The following is a 22,123-nucleotide window of genomic DNA, read 5'->3' as shown; positions in this document are numbered from 1 at the left end:
ACATTTAGTAATTTACTCTTAAAATTTGGGAATCAGCAAATGTATCTTTGTGGCAAACTTTCGACGAATCCACGAAAGTTTGGGACGAACAACCGGAGCTAATCGAAAAAGAAAAGTTTCTTGATACCCATTGCTTCTGGTCTAATTTTTGAGGGGCTTTAACAGAAAAATTATGGAAAAGCAGTAAAAATGTTCAACTTTTTCATTTTAAAAAGAGAAAAGAAAGCCTTTTAAATTATATACGTACATTTTTATTGAAGTTAATGAATGGTTATATAAGGGAGATATGTCTGTCTCTGCCCTCTCCCTCGTAATTTTTAAGGGAAGAATATGATTCGGACATAAGTTTCTTGTGGGAAGGTATAGCCCGAGACATCAAAGTTCTGTATTTTTTCTTTTTCTAATTTTGAAGTTCATTAAAATTTTGTGCATTTTTAAAAGCTAAAGTTCAGGATCTATGGAGAAATGCGAAATATGTACATGGTCAGAAAATGGGAAAGCAAAATTTTGAAGGGGTTAGAAATGATAATGACTATTTTGGAACATATGATCGCAAACGCATTGCTGACACGCTACATACACATAAAGCCAGGGGTTGAAAGATGTGAATGGGAAACGATTGATAAGTTATTAAAAAAGGACGATTTTAAACAACACATAATTTTTAAAGAAATTTTAAAGCAGTTGTTAAAATTTATGCCTGTGACTGTAATACGCACAGCGTCACAATGGCGAGACATGACAAACTTTCACAGATAGCTGCTTTGTCGTCACGACTCATCTATTAGGCTACAGGATACAACTTCAAACAGTCGTGTTAAACCTTTATAAAAAAAATTTTCAAAATTTGTCTTTGTGCAATTTGTGGTCGATTTCGCAATCGTCACTTAAAGGGTTTGTGTGTCCCGTAGCGCGACCATAAATGTTCCTGTACGAGTTTTGCCTCTTATCCTCGCCACTAACCACCATTAAAAACGCATTTTATCAGGATTTTTTGACTTTTCCTTAAACCTAGCATGGATTTTATAGAACTTATGTCTTTATTCTAAACGAAATGTTCAAGGGTTGTTTTTAAATGGATATTTTCCAATAAACTTATTTTTTTAATAGGGTTAATTTGTCATAAACAATCTTTAATAGAAACGAATCAAATAGTTAACTTTTTTTTCGGATTTTTTATTGTTGTAGAGCCTATCGACAATACTATATAAAGAACAGTGACATAGCGTCAAAAGGTTGGTTTCTTTATTGCCATCATCTGCTTGGACCTAAGCACTCAAAGGTGTGGCTTTTCGGCGCTAGCGTTCCAAGAAGACTTCAGAACTCTGCGGACAGGTTCAACATACACCTACAGACTTGACGGACTTGGTGCAGTCGAGGCCGGGATTCGTAACAATTGAACCGGACTATTACCAGTGCCGGATTTGTAGAGCAAGACGGGACCCTTGCCCTGGGCGTCAACTTCTGGGGAGCGGCAAATTGATTCTCTTTCTGTGTTTTCGTTCATTGAAACTGAATATAAAAACTTGAAGGGATATAAGGGGGGTAAGGGCGGCAGTTTTAAATTAGTGTCTCAGTTCGTAAAAATCGTAGATCCCTCACCGACTATTGCGGTTCCTCTGAATTCTAGCCTTTCCATTTGCATTCATTTAGTGAACAGGCATGAAACGATACATTCCTTTAATTTCAGGTATTTTACTGTTTGCACATGCTGTCATTTTTGTTCTGGATTTGCCTGGTGTTGCACGGTCCAAGTTTCTGGAAGTGGTTTTTAGCTCCCGCTGTTCTCTTTCTTGTCGAAATCGCTGTGAGAATCAACAGAAATTTATCAAGCAGTAAAAAAGCTTACGTGCAACAAGGTGTTCTTCTACCTTCTAAAGTAAGTTCTTTGTTATATAATACATGGTTAGCATCAAATATTTAAAATTAAAAACAATTTAAAAGCGAGAGGTTTGGATCGCTGTTTTTAAATTGAACTATGTTATGCGCTTAAAAAAATCAGTGGAAGTCGAACCCATATCACTTATGTTTTTAACGAAGAAGCATGATAACGGTGACCTGGTACATAAAATGATGTATAAAATTCGTAGAAAATTGCCGCTTGTGTAGTCAACCGTGGGGTAACATGTTCTTTGAGCTTATCATTGATGTTGTGCCATCGACCGCCAAGGAAAGACTTTATATGACAAAACAAATGAAAGTTGCTGCGTGCGAGATCGGTGCAGTCCGGAGTTAGTTCAAAAACGCCCCAGCCAAAGCCCTGAATGAGTCCTAATGTTTAACTACACTGGCGGCAACGTTCTAGGAATAGGTATACAAAAACTTGTATTACAAATGCTTGGAAAATCACGAGAGCAATGTCAAAAAATAGCGAAAGGGAGGTAGATTTTTGTGCAATAAATTTCTTTGCTCTGTCTGTACTTTGTTCTCAAAACTGTACTTTAAAAGCATCCCTTGTATAAGACTTTTTGATAAACATAAGCAATTATTTTAGACACTTGTGAACTCCCTTCAGACTGCTTCAAACCATTTCCATATAAAAAAAACTTGAATTATTCTGCATTAAAATTAAAAAAAAAAACGTACGTTGTTCAATATAAAATATTCTTATGAAGCACAAAAGCAATGATCAATGGGTGAGTGAGACAAAGTGCCAAACTGTATTTCTTCAGCGCAATACATTTGAAGAAAGATATTAATGGCATCAAAGCGTCTAAAAAAACTGAAGATGCCGATAGTTGGCGCTGTGAAGCTCACCAATCGATATCGATGCTCTGCATATCGAGGATTTTCGATTTTTTTTAAGAAACTTTTTCTTTCCTAGCTTAAGCTTAAATAGCACACTTGGATTCTACTTTGTTAAATTAACTTTCACCCTTAGAGTGGAAAATTCGGAGTGGTTCTTTGTATACATTAACAAAGCGATGATTCAACTGGTACGGCGGTCCACACTCCTTTCATGCTAAAAGATTGAAGTCCATTGTCGAAACCAATGTTTCGTAGCCAATATGAAAGGCAATCCTTATGCCCAGCGATTCCTTAAGGAAATATTTCTTGTTAGATATAAAAACCGTTACTCGTGGAAAAACTCGCGCTATAGCCGTTTCGCGTAACTCGAACTTGCGTTATATCGCGATTCGACTGTATATTACTGCCGAGATTAGTCTCTTCAGTCTTAAAGGAAAATTCAGAATCGTTTTTGCTTGATTCACGGTTCGGAAGAATATCGCAATTCGTGACGTATCCTACAAATCTTTTATCCGTCAGATGTGCTCTTGTTTTTTTATTATTATTATTATTTATTATTATTATTTACTTAATTTAGATTGTGTTTGCCATTTGACTGAAAAACTGTTTCAGATATTTAGGTGCTATTAAAGATAAGACATTAACAATGCAGGTTAGCTTATTCACTAACACTCGCCATTGGACTCGAACTTCGGATAAAAGCAAATTATAAGGTATAACTTAAATCTGCAAATTCTAGTAAAAGTTTCAGGTAGATTACTGTTAATGTCAAACAAGGATAGTTTTTACGGAAGTTTGAAAATCCGCAATTGAACTCCCATCTTAGGTTTAAAATACAGTGTATTTAATTGTCAGAGTTTCATGTTGTAATTTAACTCGACAAATCCAAGCCCATCATTTGGAAGTTTTCCGGATGGGAGGGGGGGGGGGTTCAAAAGATATATACTCCATGCATTTTGAAGGAATAAAAAACTTAAAAGTAAATGTGAAATGAATAATTATATAATGTTTTTTAAATCCTAGGAAGTTCAATTAACTTCCCTGATCGCCCGAATGACGGGACTGAACAAATCTCTCAATTTTAGAAAGTGACTGGAACTCTCACTTCCCAAATGAATTTATCCTTGAAAAACTTTCTCAGATTCATAAAAGTTATTAAGAGGTTGACCTTTCTCCTATAAGAGATAGTTCAAATCATTTGTATGACCAATAATCGACCACTCTCTTAACCACTTTTCCTGAAGAAGCTCTAAAATAGAGCTCCATTGAAAAAAGTCCACTAAAATTCATTTTCCAGCTAAACTAGCCGTTAAAGAATCTCCAGACTCAACCTAATTTACTTTCGTGTAATATACAACGTCAGAATGTTAAGATTTCAAAGCAAAAATTGATGTGATTAAAGCCTTTCGATCGGATTAACCACTAACAACAAAATAGTCATCACGTGTTCGAAGTTGATACGTAAGTGCTTCTTGCATTAATTTCTTTAAGGGGTAAAGGACAATGCATCATAGTGCTCGATTTATATACCTTCGCTTCTTATTTGAGTGATGTTACTCTTTCTTTTAGCTTTAGAGTAATAGTAAAAATTTGACAGTTAATTTGGTTTCGCATATTTGTTTGCTGATTTTTTATTCCGTTTAGTGCATTCAAAGAGAAAAAAACTAGACAATTTTATTTGTGCAACTTAATAATGTCTAGCATTTCCCATCAAATAAAACTAAAATTTGCGTTGATTTTATGCTTGCAATCGCTTATTATTGCGGAGGGATGCCTCTGGAGAATTAACCTGCTGTGAATAAGATTAACGTAAAAAACTCAACAAGACAGGATTTTTTTCTGAGTTGTTTCTTTTAAACAAATCTAAAGCATAGTTTCTTGAAGTGGAACGTAGAAATTTTACCTTCTTTCGTGCATATCCCCTCCCTCCCCATCCAATCGGAACAAGCAAGATGCAATCGTTCGTAATTAAATGTTTTTGGATTCTAAATATTTATTGAGGAAAGGAAAAACCTGATGACTTTTTTTTTTCTTGTTTCGCGTGAATTTGTGAAAATTGAAAAACTATAAAAATTGATTGAAAATGGTTTCTATTAATTCAGTACATTCGGTTTCAGTTTTTAATAAACTGGTTCAGTAGCTCCCGTTTTTATTGCAAATGCCTTTTAAATATAATTAGTAAACAGCTGAATTAAAAAATCAGTAACCATTTAAAAAAAAAAAAAAATTAATTTCATAAACATTTAAGGTCTTGAAAAAGAAACAAGTTCACGGTATTTTTCAAAGCGAAAAACAGTTGCGGATGCATTTTTCTTCTATGCTTTCTGTTCTTACGCAAATATCCATTTCTGTTGAAAGACAAATGGAAGTAAAATATTTATTCGGGGAATTGCAAGTTCGTTGATCATTATAGTTTTTTACAGCGTAATTTCTACGTATTAAAACTTTAGAAATAGTTTAGTAAATTCAAGTTTTTACTCTCATTTTTTTACCGAGATAATTTATTGAAAATTACTTTTCCTAGAGTTCGCGGAGGATAAGTTAGCACAATAAGAAATAACGTAAAGCAGTGCATGTAAATATTGCCTCGATTCCAAACATTTTGTATTTTAGCGTACTTTTGGTTTCGTATTTCCTTTGCTGTTTTGTGCCTAAATGAAAAACTGAAAATATTCTGTTTCAGGTAACTCATCTAGTCATCAAGAGACCACCGAAGTTTGACTACAGACCAGGGGATTATGTGTACATAAACATACCAGCAATAGCAAAGTATGAGTGGCATCCTTTCACAGTAAGCAGCGCCCCTGAGTTGGATGGTTCGTGATTTTTTTTTCTTTAGCTAAATAGTTTTTTCTTAAAAGCAGTCAACGTTTAAATTTGGCAGAAAAAAAAATTTTATTAAACAATTCACGAAATTGCAAAATAAAAAGCATGTGTATAGTGGATCAGTCTTTTTTCAGTGAGAGAAAGCTGTAAGTTTCGGGATACAAACAGTATGCATTCAAATGTACACTCATTTTAGGCCCTATTCCTGAAAAATTGGTACCTCACCGCTTCAAAGTGACGTCTTAACTCGTTCAGTCTCCGATCTGCGAAACCACTAGGCGAGGACGATTAGGAGGATTTAGACGTTGATGTATGCACCGAGCCTTTAATGTATGTTTCTTTGATCCACTGAAAACGAGCATTGAGGTCTCTTGAAAAGGGAATTACGTGTATCAAACTTCTTCACATTGGTTTTAGCATTTGTATTAATTGATATACAATTAACTTATGAGTCGATGCCATTGTCGTTGGGCTGTTAATCTTAAAATTATAAATGTTTGAGAAACTTTCATTTTTAAGGAGATAGAAAACCGATCAAACATACTTTCTTTCATTGGCAACCAAACAGTAAGGGACAAATTAACGCCTCTAAAAAACCTCTCAATGTCATACTGCCAATCCTAGTATTTCCTTATATGTACATGTAGGAACATTTATGATCCCCCTGCTAAAAAACAAGATTGTAATTATGCAACTGATTGATGCAAAAATAATATGATATACCTGTTACTTAAATTAGTGACATTGCTTTTCAATTGACGAATTTATCCTGATGCCCCCTGTGCTGTCAAAAATTGGTGCCTCAGCATTCAATCGAATTTTCATTGAAAAAAGCATTTTCGTAATAAGGGTAGGATACCTGTTGCTTCTTCATTATTGCAAGTTTGTTTTCAAAATTAAATTATGTTAAAATATGTTCTCTTCTATTTGTTGCTTGCGAACTTATCGAAGAAAGTAAGATCGTAAGAAACAATATCTGGTCACTTCGAAAACAATTGCTCTCAAGAGTAGAAATTATGTGACAAACCATTCACTTCTTTTGAAAAAATATGGAAATATATTCAAAAAAAAGAAAAACAATAATTATGCAGGGTAGCAATAAGTAGACAATACGAAAAACTTTCTTATTGTACGTGTTGAATAAAGCAGAATGATTTCAATGGAGTTCCAATTAATATTGACTTCTCTATTGAACAAGAAATAAATTTTATTACATTTGCTCCTATCAATAAAGAGAGATTTTACATTTAAGAAAGTCAAACTTTCTTTAAACTTTAAAAAAATTAGACAACTTTCTGAAGCTGCCATTGCCTCGCTTTTGAAAGATGTTTATACCTTTTCCCTCCTTACATTTTGTACTCCATATTATCTAATGACCAAAAGTGGAATCCAAAAAAGTAATCTGGCATTTAAAAAATATTATTTTTATTACTAATTTTCATTTTGTATTTCTTCTACAATCTTAAATTTTTATCTAGTTTTCCATTCCAAACTTCTCTTTGTAGATGTTATCTGGCTTCACATCCGAGGAGTAGGCGAATGGACAAACAGTCTATACAGTTTCTTTGAACGTGAAGACAAAGAAGCGATTTTAAGCGATGAATTAGTCGATACTATCAATCTTAATCGAAGTATTAAGAGCAGCAAAGAAGACGATTCATCTGTTGCAGTCGAGTGTTCTGTTGACGCGGGATTTCTTAAGCCTAGTTCTGCAGGAAATCTACGTCATTCTAGTAGAAGTTGTCCAGATACAACATTTTCATATTGTTCGCCATGTTATGTAACTGAAGAACAACGGATCGTAAACGGGGATAACTCAATGTCCAATCTGTTCGACACTTCAAAGGAGACTATAGTTCCAGTAGATAAACTCGATAACGTAACGATGACCCCCAATGTCAGTCAAGGAAGTTCGTTAAGTTCCCGATCGTCATCTGCTCGTTTTCCTCATCGTAGAACTTCGTTTAGTTCGACATCAACGAGCAGAGCTATCATGTTGAAAAACAAAAGTGATATAAAAGCTATTTTTGCGGAACAGAATAATAAAACTTCAGTGTTTCTGGAAGTTCCGTTTTCTACTCATGGGAGAACATCTCCTTCAAAGTTTCCAAAAGAGAAAAGAAAATCTGTAAGAGTGTCTGTTGCGAAAAAAGGTTTGCGTCGATGTCAAACGGTCATTGTCATGCCCGCAGTCATTGAGGACGACGAAGATGAAGAAACAAAAAACGATTTAGAAAATGAGAATTTGAAAACGGAAGAAGAGGTGAAGGATTTAAAGAGGGAAGTGGAAGTAGAAAATGTTGTACTGACGCAGAAAACTTTGAAAGTAAGTCTTTTGGATGAACATATTTTCTAATGGTACAAGAGGTACTTTTATTACTGTTACCTTGTTTCATGTACATTTTACTGCATGATACTGAAATTGAGTTCAGTTATTAAGGGGTCTCAGGACTTTTTTAACCTTCAAGTCCGATGTTTTTAAAAAAATATGTTGTTGTCCCTACTTTTCTGAACAATTTGGTACCAAACTTTTAATGATTGTCAAAATACTTCCGAAGTTATTGATAAAACTTTAGGGGCTGTTTTCATATGGGACCATTGTAAAATTAAACTTTAAACGCGTTTTTCTCAAAACGTAAAATTTCTGATTACTTGCATCATATTTAAACAAATTATTGTTGTATTGCTCTGAAATTTTGTGTACATAGTTTGTGAGACCTATTCTAGGACTTAAACATCAATTTAGGTAAAAGTAATAGAAGAACATTTTAAAGGACCACAATTATGATTTCTATACAAAATTTAAATTGATTGCTATAAAAACCATTTACCACTTCACGAGCTTTAAAAAAAAGATGTATAGCATCTTACTGTGACATTTGGTTGTAATTTAAGTCTAATTTCTTAATTTATGAGCAATTTTAATTCAGAAACATGCGCGGAGCAAAATATAAACTTTTCGCGATTTGGAAGAAAACCATATTACGTTTTGCATCAGTCTTGATTATTTTAAATGAAAAATCAATTTGAAGGTACTACATTGTACATTCATATGTGTATTTGTAATCATAAAAAAATAAACTTGTCAATGTTTCCTTAATTAGATAAAAAATTTGAAAGCGGAGCTGTTTTCACATCCTCGTCAACGCAGGAAAAGTACTAATACCCTAATGTCTCAAATTCTCAGTGTATTGAATAGAAATCGATAGTTAAAACGTGCAGTCGAACAACAGCCCGGCAATATTTTCTAATTTTACAGGAGACATCGTTTAAAAAATTTGCGAAAAAAAACTATCAAAAAAACATAGGAAATCTGAATCCATGTTTTTAGAAAAAGGAACATTTTCAAGATCGCAATCTCAGTGCCTCCAAAAATATAAGAATTTATTAATTTTTCTCTTGAGAGAAATTAATCATTCATTCAGCCTTTTTCGCTTTATTCATTCAAAATCAGTCACAAAAACTTTTATATTGTAACTTTCTCGTGTTTCCTTTAATATCAAAAATGAAAAATATAATTCATTTTGATCTTTAATTCATAGAAATCTTTTATTAAAAAGAAGTCTTTTCTGAATTTATAAAGTATTTTATCCTTCTAAAGAGATAAAAGCAACCTCGCGTATAATTCTATAACAAATAGTCTCTTGGGAACTTAAAAAGCATTTATTTTAACTCAATGAAAAAAAGTCATGTTTTTACTTTAACCTTTGTAATGGAACTTTTTTTAAAAAATATCCTTCATCCGCTGAGAATAACTTTTTTCTTCGTATTTTTGCATACAAATTCACTGATTTTATGAAAAGGTTTGGGTGAATGCAAAATGTAAAAACAACGGTGAAGAAAATGTTTTGTCTTATATTTTGAAATTATGTTTACAAATGGAGTACTCAGACTAAACTTTCAGCACAGCGCCACCTTTAACTGCTAACCCTGAACTACGAGTATATCATCCCAAAAGACTGATCCGAAAGATTAAGTACAGGGTTAGCATAAAAAATGTCCCGGTTTTAAAAATGTAAATTTCATAAACTATAACACTTAGCACTATTAATGATCCTACATAAAAATAACGATAAATATTCAAAGTTTCTTTACACTCACAATTGTTCTATGTATGAGCCTTTCATAACGCAACACACATCTAACCTATATTCTGGTTCTTCACATACATTTTGGAGTTTTTCACTATCAATTTTTTGTAATGCTACACGCATACGATATTTCAGGTCATTCAATGTTTTAGGCAATGGTGTATAAACACTGTCTTTGACGAAACCCCAAGAAAAAAAGTTATGTGAGTTTAGGTCTGCGGATCTGGCTGGCCAACACATAAAGGGTAAATCATCTCCTACACGACCTATCCAGCGTTGCGGAACGTGCACGTTTAAGTTATCACTTACCTTCAAAACAAACTTGGATTTTTGTCTTAATTTTCATGTATCATTTATAGCGGTACGTGTAATTTTTTAAATATAAATTTTTAAAACCGGGATATTATTTTATGTTAAATCTGTATAATAAAAGCTAAGAGTACGCCCGTTTTTATTGAAAGTATTGTGAAAACCTTTAGTTCACGACGAAATTATTTTCAGAGCTGACGCACCGTAAACCAGGGCTTCTGAAACTGTGGTCCACACCGACATTTTGGTGATCCATAGACTCTTAGTAGGGGGTCCGCGGCAAACCTCGAAAAACAGTTGTTTTAAAGAACGTTTAATGATACTTAACACTTTAACATTTGAAAACCAGCTTTCCCCTTCGAAATATACAGTTGTCCATTGAACGCTACTTCCCGACTTCGCGAGGCACAATGCTGCCATGTATAGGTGGTCAAACTGTTTCCTGCTTTGTCAAAATCGTGCAGTCTATCGTCATGTGTGCATGGATGTTCCATAGACATGACTTCAGACTGTGCTTTAAAATCTACTTCCCAGGATGCTAGGATATGACAGATCTCGTCACCGGGCCATCCGGGCGACTAGTTATTTCAGAACAATATTATTTCAGAAACCATGTGGAAACCATTAAACTAGATTTTCATACAAACTCTGAAAAATAATTAGTCTGACGGCTAAAATTTTTACTTTGCTACTTATATTTTACAACTGAGGCAGTGAGAAGCAAAGGAATATAAGTGGACATTTTAATTTTTCAGAAAAACGTGTTTAAAGACAGTCCTAGGTAGACGTTCATTGAAAAATGTTCCTAAAACCTGTTGTATAACAGCACCTACCAGAACTACTAGTACCATCTCTTGCCCCAAGACAGAGGAGAGGTTCATCTACCTACATCATCATTTGTACTGGATATATCCAAATTTTTGATTTTGCTACTTACATCCCTTTGCTTCTCACTGCCTCAATTTTTGTCGGTTTCTCCTTACCCCCATTTATTGCTTAATCTGGAAAAAAAAAAAAACTAGCAATCGCTCGTTGCAAAATAAAAGCGTGTTCTGCCATTTGTCACAACTTAAAGATACAAATCTGGATTTTCAACCTCTGCAGCCACCCAAACTAATTACCAAAGCTGCCTAGTTCAGAGTTTCCTAGACTGTGATCCGCAGAACCCCGGGGGTCCATGCCAGGGTTCGCGGTGCTATTCAGCTAAAACGATAAATACATTTGAGGAGGGACGAGTAACGGTATTTTAATTCAAAAAGAAGGCATGTAAAAAAGGAACAAAAGTTCCTGCACTGTAAAAAAAATCCGGAAACGTTTCTGAGTATATCGTGCAGCTGTGGTTCATGAAAGTTTCAAAAACGTTTCTGAGTATTTCGGAATCCTCTTTCTGTAATGTCCAGAAACGTGTCTGAGTATTTCGGAATCCTCTTTCTGTAATTTTCAGAAACGTTTCTGAGTATTTCGGAATCCTCTTTCCGTAATTTCCAGAAATGTTTCTGAGTATTCCGTGCAGCTGTGGTTCATGAAAGTTTCGAAAACGTTTCCGAGTATTTCGGAATTCTCCAAACAATTTTCAAAAACGTTTCCGAGAATTTCGGAATCCTTTTTCCGTGATTTTTTCTAAAATATAATTCTTTATTATAGTATTGCATACCATATCAGTTTCAATTCTTTCATATCTAAGAGCAATAATACAAGCAATTTTAGAATCATTCGTGGATTTTTTTTTTTTTTTTTTTGGAATTTCTAATGACAAATAGCATGGTTAACAGCATAACATATGCACAGTTATAAATTTTTGAAAATTTATGAAATAATATAGTAGTTTCATTCATAATCACAAAATCGTCGGGGGAGGGATGGGGAGTACTTTCTCAGAAGTGGGATTGTTTGTTAAACAATATTAAACTTCAGTTTTTCTCTCAATATTTTCAAGACAAAATTATCAACATATTGTATTTTTAATGCAGAACTTAAAAACATATCTTGTATCAAACTTGATAGCTTTTATTTTCGGATAAAATTTGACAGAACTTACCTACACTTTGCGTTCCGAAATTCGTTCACGTCAAGTCAATTTCTTTGACGAACCAAGTGTACCGAAAAGTACCAACAGAGAAATTGATGAATTTAAATATGACACCAAAGTCCCCCTGCTGGAACCATTCGGGTTTATTCCTCTGTTCTTGCCCTTTTCCAGTTTATCACAAATATAGATACTTAATCAAAATAGGTTACTGATTTAGAGTGTGCGCAAAATGCATGATATATTTTATTTATTAAAACATTGAACTCTATTACATGATTATTCCATTTCATACATACGAGAGTTCCCCCCCCCCCCCACCATAAGAGTGATGGTGCACCCATAAAATGATATAAAGCGCCCGCCACCTTAAAAAAAGCAACCTCTTGAAAATGTCAATGGCACAGTCTGCGTCGTGAACGCCCCTCGTCTTCTCACCATATGTGCATTGCATATTAATAACATAGTATTTAAAAACTGATCACTTTTAAAACGATGACATGAAATAATATTACTTTTTATTCCAGCATGTAAATGCAGCTGTTCCATTTTTGCCACTGACTCATTCCTCCTGACTGTCCTACATTAAACTAGTATATCCACGAAGGAAATGTTATTTTCGGAACTAATGTCAAGGAATTTTTTAATTGTTAACCACATTTAACAAAATGAATAAGCAGATGAATTAATTTCATAACTATGTTCTTACTAATAAATAACATGGTCATTTTCTAATGGTATAAATATTTTTAAATGAATGAATAAATTATAATAAAAAAAGATAAATTATACCGGCACATTTTTTGTGAAGCATATTACAATACTAGAAAATATTTGCAGTACCATATTTCTAATGAATTAAACAATTGATTTTTTTTTTCTTTTTGAACCAAAATGTATGTACATCCAAGTATTTCGAAATAACTTTTCTGTGATTGCTTCTCAAATATAAATCTTACTTCTTTTGCGTAATTAATCAGTTTCAGTTAGTTACAACAAATAGTACACCGCGCACATAGGTATGTAGGATAACTTTAAATTAATTCGATAGACCCAAAAACAGTTACAATTGGAGCCTCATCAAATGCAAATCAACAAAAATATAAATGTATATAACAACATGTTTTAAAATATTCATTAATACTTACAAGTGAACATGAACGGAAGAAAATCTAAGTACCTCCATTACAACTGAATAAGTAATCCAAAGGGTTTCGTTTCATTAAGTATAAACACGGGTGTTAAAACTATTCACGCTTGAACACACAATATATATCTAATTATGGTCGCATTGGAAATTGTAAAGAAGCAAATGGTTATTAACTAACTTAATAGCTGCGTACATCGTCTAAAAAATCAAGGGCAGTCCAAAATGCAAAGGCGTAAAATTAGTTTCGACACATGTTACTACTCTCTAGACATGAAATAACAAGCATTTCAATGCTACACAGTTGCTGACTGCAGCAACCATAGATAAGAAAAAAAGAAGTTCTCGTTATTTCCGACTCATTGGCGCCTGTGTTGGAAGGATGAAATAGGTTTCGAAGCGTTGCGTCCTCACTTCCGCTTCTAGATATCTTGAAATAACAAAAAGCTTTCTGAATATTGAGGAGTTCGCTATTGGATGAAGGATTCCTACTATTTCGGAAACGTTTCCGATATATCTAGAAACGTTTCCGAAATTTGTTACAGTGTGCTTAAGTACATGCAGGACGCAGCAGCCCCCCCCCCTCCTCGGAACTCTCGGAAACATGATGACGTTCATATTGTTACAATAATATATAAAGTAAAATGCAAACATTGAGGCACATTTTTACAGCTGGGACATTATACTTCAAATAAAACGATAACGAGCAGAGGGTGGTTGCTCCCTATGATTGAGACAAACTTAAGCAGGCAGCATTGTGAATGATACGTAGATCCTAATCACAACATTACGACGCTGCCAGGGTATTGTGAGGCTCTGAAAATTTGAGCTCCAACTCGAACAATGTTTACCTCTGTTTCGGAAAATAGGGAGGGGTAATTGGCACTAAATTGAGCTGAGAAACTTTCTTAGTAGTTCTTCAAACATATTCTAAATAAAATCCGAACCAATAACACGTCTAAGTTTCACTGAATTCCCCTAAAACAGGTAAACATAGTCAAGGTAACAGTTCAACTAACCAGAGCTGCACTATAGATTTGCCCGAACCATAGTAAATAATTAAAATCCTAATACGCCATAAAAATACAACTAATATGAAAAACTTACACGCTTCAACTAGGCTAACAGTGTTCCGTTCACTAACTTCAGAAATTCATTTCATTAGTAAACTTGTAGAAATTTGGTAACATTTGTATTTTTAATTGAATTTCAAATGAAATTTTACTTTCATAACTCAAAATAATGTAAGAAATGAAAATCAGACAAGAGCTCTGAAAAATATACAGAACAATAAATAAACAAAAAGGAAAAAAGGCGTAAAAATATATCAGAAAAAAAAATAGATTTAACTGTGTCAAATATTTTTTTTCTTTTTTGAGCGCGCCGGAGGGGGGGGGATGAAGTCTGCTAAGTTCGTAATTTTTCCGGTGGGGGATCCGCGGAGGTCTGAAGTTTGAACCTCCTGGCCTAGGTGCTGATCTTGATATTGGACTCCAACTATCAAAAATTAAAACCAACATATAAAATGTCAAATAAGGATTCCACTGGCTAGAAAGTTTGAGAAACACTGCTGGAAACTACCCACTGTTTCTGGCTAACGTTCACCTGATATGTTTTAGAATTCTTTATATTATTTACGAATGAGTTAAAGAGAAAATTGTGGTTTAGCTTGTTACGGAGCTCGATATTTATTCTTGCCGGTCACAACACTAATCTCATTTTACAGTACTGCTTCAAAAGCAGAGAAAAAAATGTCATTGACGCTAATCATGAAAGCCTCAACTGTTACTCTATATCCTGTTTGCTCACAGTTTGTACTTAACAGAATATCCTTCAGATCTTTATAGATGGACCGTATGGTTCGCCTACGCGCCACATCTTCCAAGCTCGCCATGCTGTACTTATAGCTACTGGGATTGGCGTAACACCTTTTGCTAGTATACTTCAAAGCATTATGTATCAGTATAGAAAATCCAGACACACCTGCCCTAAGTGTAATCATAAATGGTCTGATCCTATGCCCGTATCCAGTGTTCATCTTAAAAAGGTAAATTTCTTTCCAAAATTGTTACAAGTATGTTATCTTTGAAAACCTTTTTAATAGTATGTACTAGGATAAATATAGTATTAGTGTTAATTCTTTGCATTGCTGCTTAATAGATGTTTTAAAAGTGTGTTTTTCACTGTAGGATAAATAAGACATTTTTTCTTCATTCTATCGCTGTCCGAAACCGCCTTGTCGGTTTGGGGAAGGGAGCAAGGGATAAAAGTTTCATTTCAAAGTAGTGGATTCAAATATTCCAAGTTCATTCATAAAGCGAAAACAACGGATGAGCTTTTAAATATTTTTTTTTTGCAATTAATTAGTCAACAGAGAGAATCAAACTAATCTTATAAGTAAACCATTTATTTTATTAACTAAATACTAATGAATACAATTATTTTGTGAACAACTTTACTTTACAGTGAAGTGAGAATTATAATTCACTGAAAACTAAGTACGAAATTGATAAAACCTTTATTGAAATCATTACTTTCTGTTAAAAGCAAGATTCTTAAGCTACTGAAAAGCAACTGAAATGTGATAAGTATCTATTGTAGTAGTAATAATATTGTAAAAAGTCAGCGGGAAAATTGTTAAAGCATGCATTGGAAACAATGGAATTTTAAAGTATAAAAGCATTACCGTGCATTAAAAAGGATTGAAGTTGCATAGGAATGGATTATACAAAATAAAATTATTGATGCGCATTAAAAGAAATGCAGAGAATGAGAGAAATAATTGATTCGAAGAAAAACTAACAACAATACAAATAAATTTAAAGAAATTGTTATTGAATGAAAACAAATCTTTTTACTATGAATTATTTTAAATTCAGGTTATTGTTTCTCGGGAAAATGATTTTAATAGGAAAAAAGTAACTTAATTTATATGTGAGTTAATTTGAAAGAAAAGTGTCTTGAAAGTTTTATTGAAATAAACTAAAGTGTGTGTGAAAATTAAATTATAAAAGCATAGTTTTATTAATTTTTAATGTGCGTGCAATGAAGGCAACATTTATCAAAAACTACAAATAATCAACTTGAACTGGTTTATAACGTGCTTTGATTTAACGAAAACCCGAATTCAACGCGGAAACCAGACATACTTGAGATAAATACCTTTGTGATGAATAAAATAAGAAAAAATGTCAAAAAGGCACAAATTGCCGATTACAGCCTTTTATCGGATGTCTTTTCATCCATAAGTTCCTTACTTTTTGCATTGAAAAAGGCGTTCCCTGTAACGCCGAAATACGTGTCTGCTGTAAAGCATTGGTTTCCTATGAGCGAATCGCCAACCTTCGGCGTCGCTTTTCGCCGAGAGGAAAAGTTGATTATTCTGCGCATGTGCGCCCGAGCGAAATCGACGTCGTGAGTGGCCACGCCGGAATCACTTGACTTTGATTTCAGCGTCACGCCGAGTAGCGACGCCAAAGCTCGGTGATTTCGCTTTTAGGAAACCAGGGCTTAATCGGCAATTTGTGCTTTTTTGACGTTGTTTTTTCTTACTTTACAAACATGCTTGGTTGGTCGGATAGTAAGTCTATGGCAACATAACTCGCACTTTGACATTCATTGGAGCTCACTTGACCTTCACTTCTCCCGCCCAGCTATTCCTTTCTTATAAAAATTTGCTTAACAGCCTGAAGTAAAACGAAAAGTCAGTAAGCTACAAATTATGCTAACAAAAAGTGACGGCCATTTCTTCTCACGGCAGAAGGTGCACTTTTGCCGTGGGAAGGTAAAGAGCAGTATCTGCAGAAATGAGTTTTTGAGAGATTTGGAGGGGGAAAAAACGCGTCTTTGATTCTATACTAACAAAACGGAAATGTTGGAGTTTGACGTTTTTATCGTGCTTTATTGCAGCAAAAACTACAGAAGCAAGCTTGTACAATAAAGCTTAAGTACAATAAATCTGCGTTCTGCAGGTCATGTTCGGTCAGCGAACAAATTTTTTTCTGGCCCGTAAACTCATAAAAAAAATTTTCAATTAGATAATAGAGTAAAATTTCATTACAGCTAATATCATCGTAACGAAACATCCATTTCAACGAAATATATGTTCAGCTCAGTTGTAATTGAAATTTTGCTTGAATACTTATGCAATAAATTCCCCTTACAACGAACAAAAGTTGATTATCTTTGAATAACGTAACGGAATTTATCAGCATATTTTCCTTTAAGTATTTTAAAGAAAATTAAGTCCATAAAATCGCAAACACCACCACTTAAGCTCTTAATTAGTAACAAAGTCGTATGTGTACGGGGAGGGAGGCTAGCTCTAAATAAACCATCTAAACTAAAATATGGGATTCTTGACTCGCCTCGTCTCCAGAACTGTACAATGTGACTCTTGAGCAAAAAAGGTTAGGGATCCTTGCAATAGATTACAAAAATGCAAAAAAGAAAAAATTAAACTTGCAGATACTGCCTTTTACCTTCCTATGGCAGACTACCACCAAACGTATTACAAGTTGAAATTCAAGTTAAAGCAGCTAAATAAAATAACGCAACATATGAGAGAAAGTTCATGTTAATGAACTTCTTTGTATTTGTGTAGAAGTTGTTTAAAAAAGTGTTTGATATTTTTTTCAAACCAGTTTTTGCGAGCACTCAATTATTACTTATAAATATCGCGGTCTTTTCGCTCTCTATATAAGAAAGTTGGACTGTAATAGCGGCTTTGAATAGACGTTAAACTACGTGTAACATACCGACAAGGCGGTTCCAGAGACTGTAATTTTGTTTTTGATAAAGACTCATCAGTCTGGAAGTGAATAATCCTGCTGGAGGCAGATGTCTTCTCATTCAAGAAGAGAGCACCAAAAACTGGTAGTTAAAGTAAATTAAGCTCACCAGTGAGTTCGCCGTGATGGTGGGGCTCAACTCGTAAATTGAAAGAAAAAAACTTAAGTATTTAAACAGTAAGTTACGGTCCTTAAGACAGAGTTAGGGCAAAAATGCGTGCAATATACCGACAGTCCGGTTCTCACATCTTGAGACTGCTTCAGTAATACTTTTGCAATGAAGCTCAATCTCTGCTTCGAGGAAGCAATCTCTGGGTGTGAAAATCGGGCTGTCAGTATATTGCATGTAGTTCTGCCTTAGCTCTCTTACTGTTTAGTTGTTAAGCATTTTGTAGAGATTTTTTGAATGGATAACATTTGCAATGTTAATTACCCTAGGGATACTTTTTTGCAGGTGGATTTCTTCTGGCTCAACAGACACCAAAAATCTTTCGAATGGTTCGTAAATTTGCTCAGTGAGCTGGAAGTTGAGCAAGCACAACTACGAGAAAAGGATCGATTCCTGGATATTCACATGTATATTACCTCTGCATTAAATAGTTCGGATATGAAAGCCGTCGGATTACAGATGGCTCTAGACCTCTTGTACCAGAAAGAAAAGCGTTGTCTAATCACGGGTCTAAAGAGTCGGACGCAACCTGGTCGTCCGAATTGGAATGAGGTATGCTTTAAATGATAAATCTTTAAAATATTGAAATTATTTTCTGTAACAAATGCGCAGACAAAGCAATGCCTTAGATATGATGCAGTTAAGACATAAACTTCATGTAATTCCCGCGAAATCCAGGGCTTCCATTAACAATTTTTTTTTCTTCTTCAAGAATTGCACTATTCCTACATTTCTATGTTCTGTTTTGGTGCATTTACTTATTTTTTTTTTCAATAATGAGATTTTAATGTCATCTAAAAATTAATTAGTTTGCAATGCGCTGAATGCGTTTGAGCGGGAGTTAGTGCATTCTTTCATGTCATTACCTGCTTGACACATAACTACTGAGTTGGGGTATTTTAAAACTCAGAAGACCTGGATTTGTACCTTTCAATGTTTTGTAATGTTTACATACGAGTTTATGGCTTTTGTTCCTTAAGAGCTAATAACATAATTGCTAAGAACGGCAGTTCAGTACTCAAATGCAGTTCAACTTTGTTGAATAAAGTTTTAGGTTAAATTTTTTAGACGTGAAGTGATTATGTCATTGGAACGTGAAGACTCCTTATAGCAAGCTTTTCCGATTCTCAGCACCCATTGTAGAATTAACTTTCTCAGGGCCCCCTAATCTAATTCAATCACGAAGTACATATACAGGGTTTCCGTTTTAACCTGCAAGACGTTTATTTTCGCAACCGTTAGTCCTAGATGCATACTTCCAGTTGAAAAAATGTTCAAAATCAGATGCAGAGTTAAGACACTGAAAGTTTGAAGCAAAAATAATGAGTCAAAAAATACAAAATTTAACTTTTTTTTATACGGCCCTAGATCCCCTAACTTATATTAAGGGAAATAATCTCCATTGAAAAATATTACTAACACAAAAAGTTTGACATTTGTGCGATAAAAACTCATGGATATATTCGAGTTTAAAGTTTTAAGGAACCATATAGAAGATGAGATTGGAACTTAATGTCCTTTCAGAAGAGCGACATGTTGTCGAAGTAAAAAAAACGAAGTATTCACATTTTTTATTGCTATTCAAAAATAAATGCAAATGTTACACCATGATACGCAAAGACATGCAAAACCTCGAACAATTTGGAAACCACACTCTATGCACACATAATTTTAAAACATTCTCAACAGCTATATTTTCACCCAAGAGGCGAGTGTCAAGTGGTGTAAGTCACAAAACGCTGCCTTTCATAGCTCGGTGAATGTTGGTCGTTCTAATGTAAAACTTTTTGTGTTGGAATTATTTTTCAATGGAGATTATTTCCCTGAATATACGTTAGGGACCGTATAAAAAGTTAAATTTTGAAATTTTCGGCTCATTTTTATTTTTACTTCAAAGTTTCAATATCTTAACCCTGCATCTGATTTTGAACTTCTTTGCAAATTGGAAGTATGCATCTAGGACTAACGGTAGCAAAAATAAAGATTTTTGCAGGTTAAAACGGGGCACCTTGTATATTGGTACTATGAACACCTTTCAGTACTCCTTGCCTCTGCCTGCTGCACTCCAGGGTGCCACGACACCCAGTTAGGGCACCCTGCTTTAAAGGAATCCGAAACGGCTTTTTGCAGAGACCATTTGTCCGATTCTTCTATTTTACAATTGCATCTAAGAATAGATCTGAATCATAACACCATTTGAGTTGGATAGTGTTGAATTGCTTTATTTTTAAAAATATGTTTGAACTAGTAAATATCTTCTTAGTTTGTCTATATGATCAGATTCACAGTAATCACTCTAATTTACTTTATCCCAGGTAACTTGAAGTAAATTTTAATAAGAATATGCTGCATTCAGAGAATTTAATTTGGGATCAAAACCTTCTCACAAAACTGTCTTCTGCAGTCTTCTAATTTTTCATCTCTTCAGAGCAATACATAAGCTTAAATCGGAGAGATAGATTAAAGTATACTTTAATCTTCAGTTTCAGTTTGAAAAATCTAATTTACTCCATTTGCGTTGTTTTTTCTTTTTCATCAGTTGAAAAAGCGCAATATTTGATTTTTTTAGACTATACATTTTTTAATTCTTATTACCTTAAAATATGTATCTGTATATTATATTTGCATAGTTTATGCACTTTCAAAGCATTTGTAATTTTGGAAAAGAGAATTTATTGTAATGGAGTAGATAAATATACCTTATTACTGATAGTTTACATTTTAAAATAGGTTTTATCAATGTATAGCACTAAAAACTTACCTGTTAAGTTGATAAACTTTCATATGTGGTTTATTAAATTTCTTACATAAATTGTTTTTATAAAATTGATCGTATTTTATAGTAATTTGAAAATTATAGTTAATTTCATTTTATTTCATGCATGCAATTGGTGAATTACTTTGATTCATGTTTCAGGTGTTTCAAACAATAGCTCAACAACGCAAAGGGAAGGTCACTGTGTTCTTTTGTGGTCCGGACCAGTTAGCAAAGACGCTACAGACAAAATGTGATGAGTTCAAATTTAGATTTAGGAAAGAAATATTTTAAATTTTTTATAATGCATTTGAATTTTAGAGTTGTCATATTTATTTTTATGCTGTAATAAATTATTTTTTTAATATTGAATTTTTTCTTATGATATTCCAGTAGATACAGTCAAAACAGTCAAATGTAAGACTAAAATATTAATTTCACTCAAAAAATGGTCTTTTGGGGTTACTCGCAACGCTACTTCTAATTACTTCCAATTTTCTGAAGTTGTACCCTGTAGTTTCTTCATTATCACTTGAACTGTTCAACAGCATTTTTTAAAAACCCATATTAATTTACTTTTTTTCATTCGAATTACCATTGAATGACGCTATAAAAAAAAATTATGCTATATTTCATATGCAGACTCTGTTTTTTATTTTTGAGATTCTCGAACTAAGAGTGCAAATGTCATTTTAACAAAAGAGATAAATATTTGTCAAACTTTACCAAAGAGTTAGTTCTATATGAACCATGAATCAATTAATTCTGTTCTGCATTGCTTTCAAGTGGAAAACTTTTATTGTTCACCAGTACAGATATTAGACGGGTTGGCTCAATTTAGTCCTCTTGGGCAATTTAAAATTATGCAGGGTTCGCTAGAGAAACTTATATTTTTAATTTCCGCTGCGTGAATAAGTGACTCAAGTGACAAATAAGACTGAGCAACACTACCACAGCGCGCTTGCATGTAGTAGTCAGGTGTGTGCACCTTGAGGGAGGGGTCATGACGCAAATTGCGCCATTGAAATTTTTAGAGGGGTGTTTTCAGGGGTATTTTGAGGGGTTCGGGATCTGAGGAGCTCTTTGTGGTATTGAGAGTGCGCCCTTGCTCTTCGGGCATGGAAACCCCTGCGGTAATCATTATTCTTGAGTACACAGGAGAACAATGTTAACCAAAATTTCTGGTGATTTATATTTTTGTCCTGCTTTGAAGTGTTTCTTTTCCAAACTATTTGGGAATGATTTTAATTGCCCATTTTCGT

General features: G+C 33.9%; 1 protein-coding gene across 1 annotated transcript in view; it reads left to right on the top strand.

The window, feature by feature from the left end:
- The window catches only part of LOC129223047 (NADPH oxidase 5-like), a 47,595-nt gene extending 26,399 nt beyond the window's left edge, over positions 1-21,196 (top strand). Inside the window, exons 8-13 of the mRNA XM_054857611.1 lie at positions 1,691-1,879; positions 5,432-5,564; positions 7,080-7,900; positions 14,985-15,194; positions 18,392-18,658; positions 21,024-21,196. Coding sequence (XP_054713586.1) covers positions 1,691-1,879; positions 5,432-5,564; positions 7,080-7,900; positions 14,985-15,194; positions 18,392-18,658; positions 21,024-21,155 — 1,752 coding nt within the window. The 3' untranslated portion in view covers positions 21,156-21,196. The remainder of the gene's footprint in view (positions 1-1,690; positions 1,880-5,431; positions 5,565-7,079; positions 7,901-14,984; positions 15,195-18,391; positions 18,659-21,023) is intronic.
- Positions 21,197-22,123: the final 927 nt, after the last annotated feature.

This window comes from Uloborus diversus, chromosome 5, assembly GCF_026930045.1.
Source record: "Uloborus diversus isolate 005 chromosome 5, Udiv.v.3.1, whole genome shotgun sequence".
Lineage (NCBI taxonomy): Eukaryota > Metazoa > Arthropoda > Arachnida > Araneae > Uloboridae > Uloborus > Uloborus diversus.
This window is presented reverse-complemented; position numbering and strand designations above follow the sequence as displayed.